This window comes from Condylura cristata, unplaced genomic scaffold (assembly GCF_000260355.1).
Source record: "Condylura cristata isolate star-nosed mole 26May11 unplaced genomic scaffold, ConCri1.0 scaffold00001, whole genome shotgun sequence".
Lineage (NCBI taxonomy): Eukaryota > Metazoa > Chordata > Mammalia > Eulipotyphla > Talpidae > Condylura > Condylura cristata.
The window spans coordinates 53,151,118-53,169,329 of record NW_004567102.1 but is presented as its reverse complement, the minus strand read 5'-3'; the positions used below and the strand labels follow the sequence as shown (position 1 = coordinate 53,169,329).

At 45.2% G+C, this 18,212-nt stretch overlaps 1 protein-coding gene across 1 annotated transcript; it reads right to left on the bottom strand.

Moving 5' to 3' along the window:
* Positions 1-6,934: 6,934 nt before the first annotated feature.
* KIAA1919 (KIAA1919 ortholog) lies at positions 6,935-18,016 on the bottom strand. Its single transcript, XM_012732862.1, has 5 exons — positions 17,989-18,016; positions 13,317-13,732; positions 11,526-11,694; positions 9,731-9,847; positions 6,935-8,154 (listed from the first exon to the last, which is right to left on the bottom strand). Exons 1-5 carry the CDS (start codon positions 18,014-18,016, stop codon positions 6,935-6,937), a joined length of 1,950 nt encoding a protein of 649 aa, XP_012588316.1.
* Between the last annotated feature and the right edge of the window lie 196 nt (positions 18,017-18,212).

Here is an 18,212-nt window from a genome sequence, read left to right as displayed (position 1 = left end):
CTCGCACTGCTCCAGGATAAAGCCGGTGGCCAGCCTCCGCTGCACATCACCACCACCAGGGAGACGCTTAAGACTAGCAACTCTCAAGCTTCGTGCCAGACTAACTTAATTCACACCTCAGTGAAAATGCTGTGAGCCTAACATCACTGATGATTAAAACCCGGTGGAGAAAAGGCTTATCCCTGGGGTAGGAATGAGAACACATGCTACAGTCTCTCCCGTTTTGCTCCTGGCGATTATGGACTCAGGACAGAGCAGAAGCAGAATGTTCCTTTGCCCTGCTCGATGTGATAAGCACGGGGCCTGCCACGGGGAGGAGACACTCTGCACCGAGATAGCCACAAGTATCAGGGTATCGAGCGGCTTCTGATCTCAAAAACAATAAAACCTGGAGTGTCCCCCTAACGGGCTCCCTGCCAACGCACAATCCCTGCTCTGCGGCGCTGGCTTCTGAAGACTCTCCATGACCTCTGAACACGATAACCACGGGCAGAGTTACTATTTCCCACCATGAACAGGTCAACACCCATCGAAGCCTTGCTTTTATTGGGCAAGACCGTCTTCTCCTGCTCTCCTTGCAGCAACACACGACCCCTCTTCCAAACACTTGTCGCAGAGACTTTAGCTTCAGCACAGGTGAAAGCCCAGAGTGCCTGGACTCAGACCCTGGTGGCCTCTGAGGGCAGAAAGTCTCTGCAAGTGGAAGTGAGAGAGAGAAAGGAGACACTGCTCTGTTAGCCTGAGGGCGCTTCAAGGTGCAACCTGAGCCCCAGGTCAGCCAGGCCCCTGTCGGGGAGCTCTGAGCAGGCCCCCGGGAGGCACCAGGCTCCTCTCTGTGGCCCTGAGAGCCGCTGTCCCCCCAGTCGCCCTCCACTGCCTGGTGCTAAGCAATGGTCGCCAAATTCTAAACCAAGATCAACCCCTCCAGCACACGTTAAATACTAGAAAGGAACAGGCGCACACACACACACACACACGCACACGCACACACCAAGGAAACAAGAGCTCTGCTGGTGCCCACTCTCCTGTTACCAGGGAAACCTGATGCAAGAAGCCTTACTGGCTCTTCAGCTAACAGAGTCTGACAGGAAATGGCATGATACAAATGTGGTGAAAGAAGGGTCTCTTGTTCTTCTTGTCCTTTGTTATCTTCCGAAGACCTAGCTACTAAATATAGTATAAAATGCTCAGCAGATATCTGCTAAATGACTGACATTCACGGGTTTGGAAATCTTTACTTTCCATAGAAATTAACATCACAAATTTCAGGTCCTGTTGTATGTCATTCAAGTATAATATCACCCTATTAAAAGTTTTTTTGTTGATGGGAATCGCAGTCTAGTCATACTCTCCTCTAGTAAGTTATTCAAAAAAGTTCTGCCAATTGCTATGACTTTATTTTTCAACTTGTTTCAATTTGATGCGAACCATCAGTCCCACTTGCTAACAATTTGCATCCCAGTAAGGCATCCTCTAGCTAACATTCACCGAGACCAGCACTAACGTTATTATGGTGCAGACAGGGGCCTTCCCTTTTGGTTCTAACAGCTCCTGACTCAGAGCAGTGGTGGCAGGAGCCTGGAGAGCGCCACGCTCTGGATGTTGGCAGCTGACCCTACTGCAGGTCAGCCATCACAGGCTGACAAAGGGCTCTGCAATCATGATGGTGGCGGTCACTCCAGTCAGAGAGGTTCCTTCTGGAATGTGGACTAGACACTGAGGATGGGCCAGGGGGAAGGTGGAATGGGAAAATCTCACACACAGCGGGCAGAGACGCTGTGACAGGCAGAGCAGCTTGACCCCAGACTGCATCCAGTTCCTGAGGCTGCAGGCTCTGTCTAGTTCACATTCCCTGACAACACATCACGTCATGTGAGAAGCCAACACCAGCCTAGTTTGATGCGATACTAACATAAATGATTCTCTATCTTCTTTTTGTAATAGCTGGTCTCTTTGGATTAAGCTCTAAGTCCAAAAGAAACACCCAAAATAATTTAAAAAACACCCAAAAGAATTAAAAGAATTATTTTTTGATCTAGATTCACTGGTGGGGTGATATCCAAAAGAACTGAAAGCAGAGACTCAAGCATAATATTTTTATATTAATGTTTATAGCAACTTTATTCACATTTGCCTAAGGGTAAAAATAAGCCAAATATGCATCAACCGATAAATTGATAAACAAAATACACAAATAATGGAATACTATTCAGCCTTACAATGAAAACTCCAACACAGGCTACACCATGAATGAACTTTCAAGACATTAAGCTAAGTGAAACAAACCAGTCACAGATTAAAGGATAAACACTGGCTGATTCCCCTGGCATGAGATGCTTCTAAAAGTCAGATTCATAGAAACAGAAACAAAACACTGTGTCAGGCATTAGGGGAAGATGGAACAAGGAGGTACTGTCTAATGCATTCCAAGTCTCAATTTTGCAAGATAAAAATGTCCTGGTGGGGGTGATGGCAGTGATTATTCCAATAATGCCAAGGCAACTAGTGGAATACATGCTTGAAATGTTTAAAATGCTAGATTTCGTCATTTTATCACAATTAAAAATGTCTTCTTTTAAACAGATCTTATAATCTCAGAAAGTTATTCAGAAGCTGTAAGTGCACCCCCTTAGGGTTGCCGAAGCAGTTAACTACCAACATATACGCAAATGCATAAGGGTTAGCTGCAATAAAGTGAAGGGACCCAAGACTAACTAACAGGCACAGTGCAAGCACATAAAGAATTCTCTCTGAGTGAATAAATAGCAGAAATAGAAGACAACAGAAAACAGTTAAAATAATCACAGAAAAATACTGAAATATAAAGACCAGTTCTTACTGCAAAAATTCCGTGTTTAAAAATTTATATGAAACAATACCCAAATAAAAACCCAGCTTAGGTTCAACCCAACTCCAGTGCCAACTAGCCAAAGTGCAATCAGTGTATTAACTCCTGACCACAAAGTCACCAACTTTGGTTTGATGGTTTTTTTTCTTTTTTTTACACCCACAGAAAGACACACTTTTTGTTACATTTATTTATTTTCTTTTTGGAGAAGGTACTTTTATAGAGATACACTGCTAAGAGAAGCTGCAGGCAGGACCACTGGTCGCTATCGTCACCGTCACTATCATAAAGCAAAAGATACAGCTATGACCTCACACTAACCTATCAAATAGGACATACAATTCTAGGACACATTAAAACATGACAGGCAATTCTGAGTTGCCTGTCATTCTACATGGAGCTAGAACCCTCACTCTGCAACTGGAAAAAACTCTAGTAAAACTGATATCAACAATATACAAAAATAGATAAAAGAAAATTTTCAATTAAAAAAGGGAGTATTTTAAACAAACTTTTGCATATCTTAATCTTTTATATACCCACCCTTAACAGATCCATCCTGCTACATACCCACAGCGTAGAGAAATATCAAGCACACACAATAAGCCAGTGGATATATACACACTCTCTGTCATAAAACGATTAACAAAACAAGTGGTACTTAACAGATACAGGGTATCCCTAAGACTATAATCTCAGCTAAATCCACTAAGAATTTTGTACTCTATTTTAGAAAAAAATCTTAAGGAGCAGATTAGGTGACACACACTATCAAAAATCAAAAGATATTGCTATGACAAAACAACGCTTATTAGTTAATGAGTTTCCCTGAAAATTAAATCAATTTACATGTAAACTGGGTCTCAACATGTCTGAAGATGTGTTATTGCACTGGTCACTTGCTAACTGGCTTTGTTTCATTTAATAAGCAACAGTTCAAATGGAAAGCCTATCCACCAACTGCAGTGCTAATGCATTAGGAACACAAACCTCAAGTTGTTTCTCAAATTTAAAAAATTTTTTTTACCCATTAATAGGAATATTGTTGATGAGAAATATAAGAAGTTTTCTAGTTTCAATTATGAATTATTTATCCCTTATCCCTAATCTGCCATTACCTTTTCGTACCATTATTAATTTGTAACAAAAACTAAATATATAAACAAATTTCTTTGGAAAATAACAGAGTGATTGTGAAATGCACTTAGTGTTCTTGGACGTTTCCAGGAAAAAATACTTAAGCTGAACTTTATCCACTTCCCTCCCATTCAGCGACACCTGACCAGGTAAGAGCAGTGGTAAGGGGCATAATAGTCAATGTCAAGCCAAAAGAAAGCGTAACTCTAAATAAAGCCCGCAGCGTGCCCCGCAGACAATAAAGATTCTCTCCTGTCCTGCTGCTGGGCCAACAGAGACTTCCCACCCCGCCCAACTTCACCCAGACCTCCCTCTAAGATGCTGAAGCTTTTCTCCCAGCTCAGTCGGTACCTCGATTTCCCTGCATTTTGCTGACACCCGAGTATACTGAGCACACGAAGACCCCAAAGACTTGCATCTCTGTAACAGCCTCTCCCCTGAGTCTGGGCAGAACCAGATTCTGTTGCTCTGGCAACAGAAAAGGGCAAAGGCGATGACAGGCTGTCACCCTGTGACACATGACGTGGCCCAAGACTCCAGCCAGGCAGACGTGGACAAGTCTCCTGCTGGCTCTGAAGAAGCAGGTGGCCACAAGAGAGGGTCTCTGAGGGTCACAGGATGGGCACTGGGGAGGTGCCACCTGCCAGCCAGCAAAAAGCAGGTCCCTCAGTTTGCCACGGCAAGGACTGCAACTGCCTGCCACCATGAGGCCTGGCAAGGCAACGCCAACGCAGAAGGAACACAGCACTGCCCAGCAGGTGACGTAGGCCGGAGACACCAGGAGCAAGGGACCCAGCGATGACCTGCCTAAATTTCTCACCAAGAAAACAGGGAGGTTCACACTATTGTTTTAAGCTGCTAACTGGTGAGGACTTGTTACTCAGCAAGAGAAAATGTCAGTATTCGTTGGCTGTGCATCTCAGCCACTTACCTCAGAAATGACTATTACAATGAGAGCTAGTTCTTGGAACTGTACCAAAACTTTCCCTTCCAATATGGAAATGCATTACAAACATCAACTACGCCTATCCCTCACCAGGCCATGCAGAACTGGGCTTGCAGAAGTGGATTTTCCACTGTGGACTTGCAAATTGGCTGCCATATTCTTAAATCTAGCCATCCCTCCTGAGCTCCATCTTCTACCCTTTCCCTGTGGATGCTGCAGGAAAATCTCTCTCCCCTCTGCCAAACAAGGGCCACTCTCAGAGGAAAGGCAGTCTCCAGGTTCTAGCTAACACACAGGGACGGTGCAAACAGAGCCAGAACCGGCTTTTGACTCTTACTTCCTACAGCAATGTTAGATTAGGAACAAGAACCAGTGCTGTGGCAAGGGACCAAGAAGCATGGGCAGTGGTCAAGAAAGGCACGGTACTTCACCTAAGGACACACCAAGGCACGCAGCAAGAATTGGGTGAAAGAAAACAGACACACTGTAATCAGGTGGAAGGAGATAACATAAATGTTCACAAAGAGACGTGGGCCGAATCTATCATCAATGCGCATCCCTTCTCAAAGGCCGGCTGCTCAAAACAGCTTGGCCAGACTCCGCTGAGGTCCCCCACTCCTGGCCATCGAGACCCTCTGCATCCTTACTTTGGCTTCACAGTTGTTTCAAACCCAGGAAGGGGCAGCTCTCCACAGCTGATACCAGTCTTTCATCACCAGAAAAGATGGCATCACACTGAAATGAAACTAAAAGCCTGGTCTACAGTGCCTACCACTGACTTAACCAGTCACACTCATGAGCAGCAGCAAACCCAGAACACCAGGACCAGACCCCACTGTTTCTGAGGTAGGTGAAGACCACGAGAGACCCCATCACAGTAATATTACCTACTAAGAAACTCAAATAGATTTTGAAAAATATTTATCTCCAAGCCTCTTTGGAACACAATAGGAAAAAAATCAGCATGCAAAAATAACTTCAAAACATCTGTAAGAGAGGACAATCTGTATAACTGAATGAATCACTGTATTTTGCTGAATCTAAAACATTGATTGTGAGATGCAACATTATCTTGTATACGGAAAACATTTCATTAAAGTTTGTCACAATGTTAAATGGTCAGTCATTGATTTGAAAACATTCTTACTTAAAATGTTCAAATGTCAAAGAGGTACATCTTAGAATGGATGACACTGTATACTAACGAGAGTCCCTCAGACAGTATTTCAACACAGTGAAAACACTGAATCTCTTCCACTGGCGTGTGGTCATACTCAGCAGCCCCTTTGTAAAGCGATGACTGTGGTTTCCCTTCTTGTTTGAATGAAGAGGATGACACTTGTACTGATTTCCAGCAGACACCTGGTACAAGCATTAAAACCTATTTAAATATCCCCTGATTTCACTTCTACAGTCACAGATCAGATGAGAAAAACAAGCCCCAAGTGAGTGAAGTGGCTGAACGTTCAGCCCCGAGGCCAGTCAGTAGCAGCTGAGACTTGAACAGAACCGCGAGAGCCCTGCTCCGAATCTTCATAGAAAACAGAAATTGAGACTCAGACCAATCCTTGGTCCAAAGCTATGGGCCGGCAGAGCAATTTATAAGAATCTCTGCTCGCAAAAATGTTCTTTTATGAAATGACACTCCCTAATTTCCCTGCCAGCTGCTATGGCTCACATTGATTACTAAGGGCTTAGGTCCACTGTGGCAGTCAAGTGGTCAAAAATAAATGCTTCCTTTGCACGCTGAGGGAGAAAACCATAAAATACTGCCTAGCCAGCCCCGTGCGTACACTGGCCTTACAAGATGCTGCTGTCTAGGATGATCTGTCCCTTTATAGAAGGCTCTGGAATACAAAATGTCTCAAAGGCTTTAGCCCTTACTGTCCTTGGGTAGAAATCTGAAGCCCAGAGCATGCTGACAACCCGCCAAAGCTCTGCTCTGACTGGCCCCTCACACGTGCATTCCAGAATGTCAGGGAAGACTCCACCTTCGCTGAGAGTCAGTCCCTCCTGCTCTGGCCACCTGCACTGTCACTGACGGGGCTCGCCAGGGTTCCAGGGGAGGACGCCGCTGCGGACTCCAGGGCCTTTGAATGAGGCTCCATCAAGCTACCTCCGCATGCGGCTGCCACAGAATTCCTCACTATGGCGCTCATGTCAATCACTTCAAAATCCATTTCATTCCATCTGTCTGCATCCTCTTCTTCGGGCTCCTCCTCGCAGTCATTGAGCTCAGAGCTGGACAGCAAAGCCCGCAGGTCCTCGCTCTTCCTGTGTGCTTTTCGTTGACGCTCCAGTGGGACGGTGGCTAATTTATACATCACGGGAAATAAAAGGGCCGTGGCTACGGCTGACCCCAACGAGGTGTACAAGACTACGGGCAAATGCGGGTACCGTCCCTGAAGGGATCCGATCACCCCGGGAATCGCCATTTCTCCCAAGGCCGCGCCGATCACAAAAAACGCCGCAGACTTCCCGTGGATGGTGGTGTACTGCTCAATCCAAGACACGCCGCTGGGAAACGTGGCTGCCATCGAGGCCCCGTACACGGCCGTGGCGACCCAGAGGCAGGCGGGGCTCTTGTCGAAAAGCACCAGAAAGAGCGAGGAGCCCAGGCTGCCCACGTTGCTCAGCACGATCATGGTTCCGGGCTGCAGACAGGCGGCAAAGAACACGGCCAGGCCGCGGCACGCCGCAAAGCTGCCCCAGAAGGCGGCGTTCACTCCGGCCGCTTCCCTGCTGGTCATGCCAACGTGGCTCGTGGCGAAGGAGAACACGTACGAGCCGTAGGTCACCTCGGCCCCGACATAGAAGAAGAAGAACAGGAAAAGGAGGCAGAGAAGGGTGTAGTGATACTGCGCTCTGCGGGCCCTCTGCTCAGCTGCTTTTGCCTTTTCCCTCCTGGAGCTTTTCTTACACAGCAGAGCGAAGAAGAAGACAGAAACTACCAGAATGTAGGTCCCGATGACAACGTAGGTCCACAGTAAATTCCTGTTGTCCGGCACTCCGAGCAGCGCGCCCGCGCCTGCCGCCGCCGACGCGTCGGGGCCCGAGAGCGGGGCGTCCACCTCCGTGTGGTTTTCAGCAGACGCCGCCGTGCCCAGCGCCAGTTTGGCCAGCAGCGGAGCCAGAAAGGCCCCCAAGGCAAAACTGAAGTGTAAGGCCTGCATGGGTGGGGCTCCTTTATCCCCCCAAAGAGCCAAGATCAGCACGTTACCACCTACCAACGAAAGCGGGAAAGAGGGTGAGTGGCGGTGGCATCGCGCGGTTCTCACACTCAGTCTGGGCAGTCAGTGTCCCCCAGCGCCAGACTGTGCTGCAGCCCGAGCGCAGACGTGCCACTCGCTCGTTCGGAGACCCGGGAACTCCCAGCTGCCCACCAGAGAACTCGAGCCGGCACCCCAGGCACCCATGTGGAATTCTGCCAGCCAGTCAGCCATAGCCCCTGGCCAGGCCCATTGCACACGCCTCTCAGTGCCAGGGCCAGCAGCAGGCTTTAGGGGGAAGATGCTGTAGCTTCTATAATACTGTAGAAGGTACTGTACTTACAAAGATGCTGTACCTATAAGACACTGTACTCACAAAAACACATATTAAGCAGGCCTCCCGGTGCCCTAGCGGTTCGTCTCAGCACTACCCCCGTGATGGCCCACTGCAGGGGCCGGAGTTCCACCCCTGGCCAGGGCGCTAATCCACAAATGTGCAGACCTTCCTTCCTGTCTTGACCACTGCTCCCCTCAGCGGTGTATTTCAGTGAATTCTCCTGCTCTGCTCCCCACTTCATCTTTAGTGGTGTCTCACCCCCCAACCCCCACACTTCTAGCCAACACCTCAATTCTTGAATGCAAAAATAAACAGAGTCTTAAATAATATACATATAAAGGAAGAGGCTAAGTTTATAATCACAACATGGTCCAATTACCACAGTTTCCCACACCAGAGTGCAGTCACCTTGGGAAAATGCTTCACGTACATGGCAGAGGCCACACACCCTTTCAGGAACTTGAGCTCTACCGGACTCTGCTGTGCCCATGGAGGAAGCACAGGAACCTCCAGCATCTGCACTTACACATCTGTACAGAGGAGTAGCCACTCCTGGGTTTCCGTCCTCCCTTGTTTTTAAAGCACATTAGCAGATAAACTCACAAGCTCACAATCAAAGTAACCCTAAGATACCCAACATTTCCCAACTGAGCAATAAGGAAGAGAGGGAGGAAGCCGGCTTAGGGCAGAACAAACGCCTCCTGCGGTAACAGTAGCTTTACAGCTCTCACGCAGCACGGCAAGGACTTTGCTCCTCGCGGAGGGCAGGACTGATGAGAGAAAAGGAAGGAGGGAAGCAGTGACAGCACAGGCTTCTCTCAGTTCAAAATTCGGGTGCACTTAAAACTGACAGCTGCTTCCATGCTTCCTCAGCCAAATGGCTGCAAACATGGTTGAACCTGTTACCCCAGCAAGCCTTCCTCCCTCACCACAAGGGAAATTTGAGGCCAAAACACAAGTCTGCTCACCTGCCCTGAACTCACCCACTCCCTGGCCCTTGTGTGATGTATCCTTAAGTCAACAACCTCTCAAGAACAAACCTGTTGAGCTCACTCCGTGGTCAACAGAGCCCTAATAGGCACCCGGCCTGGCAAGAAGAGAGCTGCCAGAGGGTGTTCTGATGGGGACCTCATGATCACCTCGGTAGGTGTCTCCTTAGGGGACACTGCAAAAGGCAATGTAATAGCAATGTCTGCTCTAATTTTTGTAATAGAAAGTCCCTATGACCACATATGACTACAGAGTTCACTCACCTGTATCCAGAACTCCCATTGAAACACCAAAGACAGATATCATGACGATCAGCAAGACGGCTGTCTTACAAAACGGAACGAGATAAAGGCCAGCAGTAGTGGCCAACAATGACACCCCTGAGAAGAAAGGTTAATGTCAGCTCTATGATACAATATTCAGGCAGAGCACTGTGGCTCAAGTCAGCATCAGCAAACCACCCTAAATGCAAAAGAGCTCAAAATAAAACTCAGTTATAATGAGGTGATGAGAGGGTCAGCTTCTATAAGTAGCTACATCACTGAACATGAAATGCAAGTAATTTGGATAGGAAACAAATCTTGCATTGCGAATAATCAAACTAAAATATAATATATAGTAACATTTTACATCAAAATGGCTCAAAAATTAATTTAAGAATCCTTTTAGGGGCCTCCCTGGTGACACAAAAAGTTAAGTCTCAGCACTAGTAAGCTGTCCACAGTCACTATAGCACAGGTTCTGTCCCTGGCCAGGAAGGTGACCCACCTGGCACAGCAGACCTCTCTTGTCTCACCAGTTGTACCCTCAGCTGTTTATTTCAGGCAACCCACCTGTTCTGCTCCCAGTTTTGTCTCTGGTGAATCCTCTCATCTCCCCACCCATCTGGCCTACACCCCAGATTTATTTTAAAAAGTGAATCTTTTTTTTTAAAGAACCCCTTTTTGAACATATTAGCTAAATAGAATGGTAACAAAGTGTCATCCTTTCCATCTGAGTAATGTATAAACATTTGATGTCAATTAAAAAGACATTGAGGCCCTCCCTGGTGGTGCAGCGGGTTAAAGCACTGCACTGAGAAGCTAAAGCCACTTCTGCATGAGTTCGATTCCCGCCTGCCCCAGAGGTGACCACATGGTGCGGCAGACCTCTCCTGACCCGCCCGCTGCTCCCCTCAGCAGTGTACTTCATCGATCTGCCTGTTCTGCTCCCCACTCTGTCTCTGGTGAAGCCTCTCACCGCCCCTGAGCCTCTGGCCTGTACCCCACTTCTGTATGTACAAATAAATAAATCTTAAAAAAAAAAAAATTGAAAAAATAAGAAAGGCAAAAATCAAAAATGCAATTACTATGGTAAATAAAACTGATAGTTCCTTCTGTGCTTGGCTCCTTCTAAGCACAGTATTTTGTAGTAGAAATGTATTGAATAGTTTGGGTAACTGGGAAAGAAATACAATTAATATGTTCTTTCAACATCAAGAGCAATAAATTACTCTCCCAGCAGTTTATCACCTCAAACCAGAATTTTTTAACCATGTTATTTTAAAACAAAAACAAAAACACAACAGAATAAGTTGGAAGCTTTGGCACTGTTTTATGGATCCTGGAGGCACCTGTGGTATCACTCACATGGGCCAGCAGCACCATTAGGCCTACATCAGTCACTTCGGCACCATCCTCTGCCACCTTCACCAGAGTCTTCCAGGTTCAAGGTGTTCACTCTGGTCAGTTGTTGCCCCAGGAAATCTGCCCTCACCCTTGACCAGCGGTCCTCTTTGGACAGCCAGTACGTGATCCAGGGTGACGCCTAAATTACAGTTGGGTCGGGAGAGCTCAGCATCTCCAACACACTCCAGGCTGAGCCAAATCCCCAGCGTGGCCCAGCACTCATAGCCTGTAACTGTCCAGATGAGAGCAGGCACCTACGAACCCTAACCTGTTCTGAGGACGTCTAGACACTGAATTTGTCAACACTCTGCAAGCTAGCTCCTTTTCAATTGAAAGGCACATGGCAACGTCCTTGAAAGGCACAAGGAAGCTAAAACTGGTGTTTACTTACCCAAAAGCAGAAAGTGATTCATACAGTCGAAAAGAACCCCTCCAATCACAGAGCCACTCAAATACCCAGAGGCTCGGCCCACAAAAATCAAAGAAAGACTGCTGATGTTGCGGTTCACGTTTGTTGCCAGATCCTGAAACGTGGGTCCCAAGATGGCAATACTCATTCCCTAAAATTTAAAGACAAAAGTTTTTCTTTACAATCATTAATGTCTATGTGATAGACATTTTTTTTTTCATTATAAAAATGGGAGAAGAGTATTTCAACATACCAAAGGGATACTTTCTCACTCAAATCAGGCAAAATCATCCTGATTAGTACTATCAGTATTACAGATTCCCCTTTCTGGTGTGCAAACTCCTACTGTTTTCTTTAGGTCAGACAGTAAGCTTTTCAAATGTTCTTTAACTCTTTTCTCTCTCTCTGTAATTATCTTTTCATTTGCTCAATACCATAAAAGACTATATTGTACCAACAGTGAAATATAACATTAAAATAATACTGAAGTAATCTGTATATTTGGAAGTACATTATGTGCACAAAAAAACCACAGACAATACATATTCAAATACTCAAATCAGGAAACTATTCCTCTTTTAGACCTTGTTATAAAAGACACAATGTTTACGGATTGGTGGGATCTTTCTTTAAGTGAACATATAAAACACAAAGGGAAGACAAAATATAAATGTTACTTCATCCACAGTTCTTCAAGGAAAATTCAAAGCCATCAGAAGTGTAATCAGTTAAGCCTTCTTAGAGAACAACTTTAAGAACAAAGTTTTATTCAAAGACAATTTAGTATTGGCAAACTTAGGGGTTGTAGTTAGCTCATAGAAGACAGTCCTGGGAAACCTAAAAAATGTTTCTCATTACTTTACATTCAATTATAATTGATCCCATTTGCATAACAAGCTCTAAAAGCTTGGGTGTGCTTATACCTCAAGCCTGAGCTGCACAGGACTAAGGACAGTCATGGGCACAGTGCACACAAGGGGCACATGAAAAAAGGCTGAATCCCAGTTAGAATCAAAATAGTTTCTTCCTGAAAAGCACTCACAGTAGCACTTGTCATACAGTGAGAGCTCATGGAGCTTCTACAATGATTGTCTTCTCCAAAATAGTCAAAAACTCAATTTTACTCAAGGAAGACATTAATGAACTAGAAATGCCACTCATACAGAAATCACACTCATTACTCTCCAGAATGGAAATTATCAAGAGAGGAAGGAGAAGGTTCCGGAATTAAGGGGATTGTTGCCAGCCTAGAGGGTTTGGCAGAGGGCCCTTCAGTCAGGGAGTTCATCTCAAGAGACATAGTTTTCTGAGTTTAGTTTACATAGGATTTGATCTAACAGAAGACATCCCTAATTCGACCACTTAACAAGCTGTGCTTATTTCTCACTCTGCAAAAATAAGGGTCTATTAAATTTGATCAGAGGAAGAGGAAATCTCAGAGAAGACCCCTAAATATTTGGGGGCTGTGTCCTGCGGCCACGAGAACTATACACCTGGAATACCTTTATTTCCCACCACACGTAGAACTGGATAGCTTGCGGGGGTTAGTAAATATATTAGAATTATAGATTTTGCACTTGACCAAACCTCTCAAGATTAAAATGTCCGATTTCCTAAATGGCTAAAATGAAGCTGGGGGTGGTGGAGGGTTAAGTAACGGCCCCAAAGTCAGTTTGAAAGTGGAAGAGGCGAGACTCGAACTCGGAAGGTCGCGTTCTCTCCTGCACGCCTGCTGTCGCCCTGGCCCCGGAGGATTCCAGCCCAGGCTCTCACCAGCCCCAGGAAGGCGGCGCACAGGAACACCGTGGTGAACCAGCGGAGCAAGTTGCCACTGCTCCGCCGGGGCCCCGCCACCGCCGCCGGCTCCTTCTCTGCCCGGACCCCGGGCTGGAGGAGCAGCTGCCCCGCGGCCGGGCCTCCGACCCCATCGAGCTGCCGGTCCAGGTCCAGCTTGGCGGCTCGGGAGAAGAGGTCGCGCGGCCGGTGAGCTGTCAGGCGAGCCTGGCGGACAACCACGGCCCGAGGTCCCCGCGGACGCCACCTCCCCGACTGCCCGCCCCAGTCGGAGCGAGAAGTCGAACTTTCGAAAAAGGAGGTGCCACTGGCCCGGGCCGCGCGCCCCACGCCCCGCACGCACGTACGCACGGGCCCGCGGAGGTCACGTGACGGAAATGTGGCCTCTTGCCAACCTTAACCTCATCGGACCGGAAGTTGATGGGGTTGCCTAGGAGACCGGTCCTCGCTCTTCCTCTCCATCAACGCTTAGTTAAGCTCACAGATGCCTGGCCGGCGAGCGCCCCATAGCGGAGAAAACTGGAGCTGCAGTCGCGGGGCGGACGACTAGGTCAGGGGGAGCCAAAGGGTTAGGAGAGGGGGCCCAGAGTGCAACTTAGAACCTAATGCTGCTTGGTGGGTTCCTGGGGACCTAAGGATGCCCGAAGGTCTGTCTGTGTCTTACACAGCTCTGAAAGTCCTGCTTTCGCTGTTTGGAGACTTGTCATTCACCTGTCACTCCACAAACATTTGTTGAACCTCACTTGTAAAGTAAGCTTTCACGTATGTTACTTCTATTAGTCTTCATTTTACAGACAAGGGGATTCAGTCATGGAGTAACAACGGCCCGACGTCGAAGGTGGCTGTGCACAAACAGAGTAACTGTAGCTCAAGAAAGAAACCTAGAATCAAAGCCATGGTTTCTTTGCAAATGCTCCCACCTTATTGGAGTTGAGCAGGGCACTGACTTGCAGAATCATCGATTTAGTCTGCGAAGAGGAAAAGACCTTACCTTCTTTATCCAAATCCAGCTGCTTCTTTCCTTTGCTCTTTGACCAAACACACAATCTAAAAATGTGTAAATATTTTTCTTCATTGTCTACCTGAAATGTTTTTCTCCCCCACCTGATGACTCTCCTCTACTGAGCTTCCCAGACAAAAAAAACCTGCGTCACATCATTTCCTTATAACCCATCTCTCTAGCCCCTATCATATTTGGCCCTTCCAAGTATTTTCTATCTGATTCCTACTCTCCATTCCCACTCTTTCTTTTCCTTTCTTTCTTGCTTAGCCTGTTCTAAAGCCTTCTTACCGATATCCAAACCTATTGTCTTGAAACTTTGAGTGGGGGTCGGTGGAATGGAAGGGAGGTGATGGATATCAGGACCATTAAAAACGAGGGGCATATATCCTTGAAACAGCATATGTAAATTGATTATTGACAATAGGTACAATAAAAGTAAAAATGAGTTGAGAAAAGATTATGGGAAAATGTGGAAAGGAGGAACCAGTTCCACTGGGAGAGCAGATGTTGTATTGTCTTAGTGGGTTGAATGCAGGTAAAACTTACCATCGAAACAAGGTTACTTCTAGGAAGAAGCAACTGTTAGTGTGACTATACAGAGAGATCACAGGATATGGAATGTTGTAAGTTAGGCTATACTAAAGTGGGAAGACAGTGGGCACAAAAAAAGATGTAATCCCTACTATAGGATGATTGGAGAGCTTGATATTGAAGATGTTATTGAAGAAAAATTTTAGAATTTAGTAATGTGGTATTTAAGCACAATGAAGGAAAATCAAATACAATGAAGGAAAATCAAATTTATGATTTTAGGGAGCCTATTTCACTATTTTAGATGGAGAGTTGGAGAAGGCCTCTGAGAAAATTTTGATGTAGTTGAAATATCAGGTTTATATATTAAAGAGGATAAAAGTCTATGGGAGAGGTAGGTTAGGTTCAAATTGTAAAGGGCTTTGTGTGCTATACAAAAGAGTTTGGACTCTTTACCAACACACTTTTACTGGCATTCTGAGATTTTAATAAAATCAAAAGTATTTTCTAAAAATATCAAAGTTCACCTTTATACCTAAAACTGAACTTATCTTTTCCCCCAATAAATCTTCATAGAGGGCCCTCCCTGGTGCCGCAGCAGGTTAAAGCATAGCACTGAGAATCTAAAGCCGCTTCCGCATGAGTTCGATCCCCGCCTGCCCCGGAGGTGACCACATGGCATGGCAGACCTCTCCTGACATGCCCACTGCTCCCCTCAGCAGTGTACTTCGTCGATCTGCCTGTTCTGCTCCCCACTCTGTCCCTGGTGAAGCCTCTCGCCGCTCCTGCACCTCTGGCCTATACCCCACTTCTGTATGCACAAATAAATAAATCTTTAAAAAAAAATCTTCATAGAGATAGTATTTAAAACTATGTAACTGGATGAAATAATCTAACTTATAAGTTTAGACAGAAGATCAAGGACTGACCCCTGATAGTTTCTCACATGCAAAATAGGGAAGAAGAAGAAGGTGTCTCCCATGCAAAGGAAAATCATCATTGTGTGGTTTTAGAGGGTTAAGTAAACAACAATTCAAGAAGACATGTATGATCTCCCTTAGAGATCCCACACTATGTTTATAGAACCACATATCAGTTTCTGATAAATTATGCAACTCCCCTCAGCTTCACTCCCCAAATGCACTCACCAGTCTCTGAGCTGCCTTGCATTTCTAATCTTGAGGAAAGCAGTAAGCAATTTAATCTGTTCAAAATAATTTGCTAGTCTCTTTTTTGTCCCAATAATAAAAAGCAACTTGAAATTGGTATAATATTAGAAATATAGTTATGCCCTCCTCTCCAGATTAGGGCTAACCTTGAAAGCGTTATTTTAAATAGCTTCTTCTTCTTCCCTATTTTGCATGTGAGAAAAAAAAAGTTAGCCTAAATGCTGTATTTTAATAATTCCTTAACAAAATTATTACATCCCAAACTAGAATATAAAGAGTTGCTACACAGTTCCATTGTAGACATCTAGAAGGAATTAAGATTAAACCTAGATCACTGATTTATTAGAGCCCAAAGTAATCAAGGTAAATAAATTGTTCAATTTTTTTCAGTGTTGAGCCAGAAAAAGCTGGGGGGTTTGCATAGAGAAGCCAGGGCAGAGAAAACCAAGCATTATATACAGCAGACTCCTTGATGGGGTCGGGACACAAGTGATATTGGAGTTGGGAGTGGGTAGGGAAACCACATGAAGAGGGGCTCAGTGAAGGGAACTGTCATGCACACACACAAAGAAGACGTGGTATATATAAACCGTGGAATACTACTCAGTGATCAAAAACATAAACTCGTGCTACTTTTGGCAACATGGATTGAGTTGTAAAGGATTACACTTAAAAATAAGAGTTCCAAAGGTGGGGACTATGGGTTTTAAATAATGAGTTGACCAATTGGACACAGAAGAAAGTTCTTTCAGAGCAATAGATAAGTCTAGAAAGGTATTTGGGAGCCAGATTATGAAGCCCAAACTGAAGACTTCATCATTTGATTTTAGGAAGCTATTAAAGATTGTTGTGCAATAAGAGTATCGTGATGAAATCTGAGGATGAAAACATTAACGAGTAGTGGCCAGTTGAGATGGAGCAGGAAGAAACTAAAGAAATGGAAATAACTTGGTTTATTACATAATTTAGGAAAGAGATGATTTCGTTGGCAGCAGGGTGACTTGGTGAAAATGGAAGGGATATGGACATGGAGGGACAAATCCTCTGACCTTACTTCATTGTCTGTTTTTTACCTACACGCCTAGTGGTGGTTCCAGAATTTTTACATAAGATGACCAGGTAGCTATCTGAATGGAAGCTGGGAAGATTTATAGTACAAGTATTCACCATAAACTATTTTAGCTTCATTCAGAGGTGCTAGGAGTAAAGAACTACTCTATGAACACTTAATCCATGCCAGGACTTTTGAGATTTTAAATTTACTAAGTCATTCCCATATATCACCCAGACCACACCTTGGTACTACTCTTGATATAAAATGAAAATTTTTGGCCTTAAGAACTTAGCAAAGCCCTGCCTGGTGGTGCAACAGGTTAGGATGTAGAACTGCAAGACAGCACAGCTGCTTCAGTGAGAGTTCGATCACTGACGGGGAGGTGATCCACATGGCGAGGCAGACCTCTCCTGACCCGTCCGTTGCTCCCCTCGGCAGTGTACTTCGCAGTGTACTTCGTAGGATCTGCCTGTTCTTTCCCCCCGGCCCCCCGTGGTGAATCCTCTCACCAACCCTGCACCTCTGGCTTGTACCCCAGTCCTGTATGCATAAATAATCTTTAAGAATTTAGTGAATCTTGTTTTCAGTCTGCTTCAAAGAAAGAAATCATTTACAGTGCAAAGAATTGACTCAACTCAACTTAATGAGGAAGGTTGGCAAAGGTCAGATTATTTATCCATTTTCGAGACAGAAATGCTTCTTTCAAAAAAAGTTTTATTTTTAATTTAAAAGGACAGGGTTATTAGGAAAAGGAGGCATCTGTATAGTCACAGGTGGGCAGGAGAGCTATGTTTTATTTTTAATTATTATATTGAGGCAATACTGGCTAACAACACTGTGTGTATTTTAGGGTTATAGTTTCACATCTCCTTAAATGTATGTTATCACACCTACCATCAAAATATTCATAATCCTCCACCATGGTTGAATGAGTTGCAACCCCTTTGCTCCTTATCCTAACTCTTCCCCTCTGGCAATTTCAATATTGCAATCGGATTTCTAGGGTTTGTTTTGTCTCATTCTTGTCAGTGCTTTGTGTTTTTAAAGATTTGTTTATTTAGGCATACAGAACTGGGGTTCAGGCCAGAGGTGCAGGTGTGGCAAGTAGCTTCACCGGA

Excerpts from the sequence above, each read along its gene's own strand:
- KIAA1919 (XM_012732862.1), bottom strand. The coding sequence starts at position 18,016 with ATGGTGGAGGATTATGAATATTTTGATG. Across the intron at positions 13,733-17,988 it reads GGATTATGAATATTTTGATG|GTTGGCAAGAGGCCACATTT; the intron begins GTAGGTGTGATA and ends GATGAGGTTAAG. Across the intron at positions 8,155-9,730 it reads AATGGGAGTTCTGGATACAG|GTGGTAACGTGCTGATCTTG; the intron begins GTGAGTGAACTC and ends TTTCGTTGGTAG.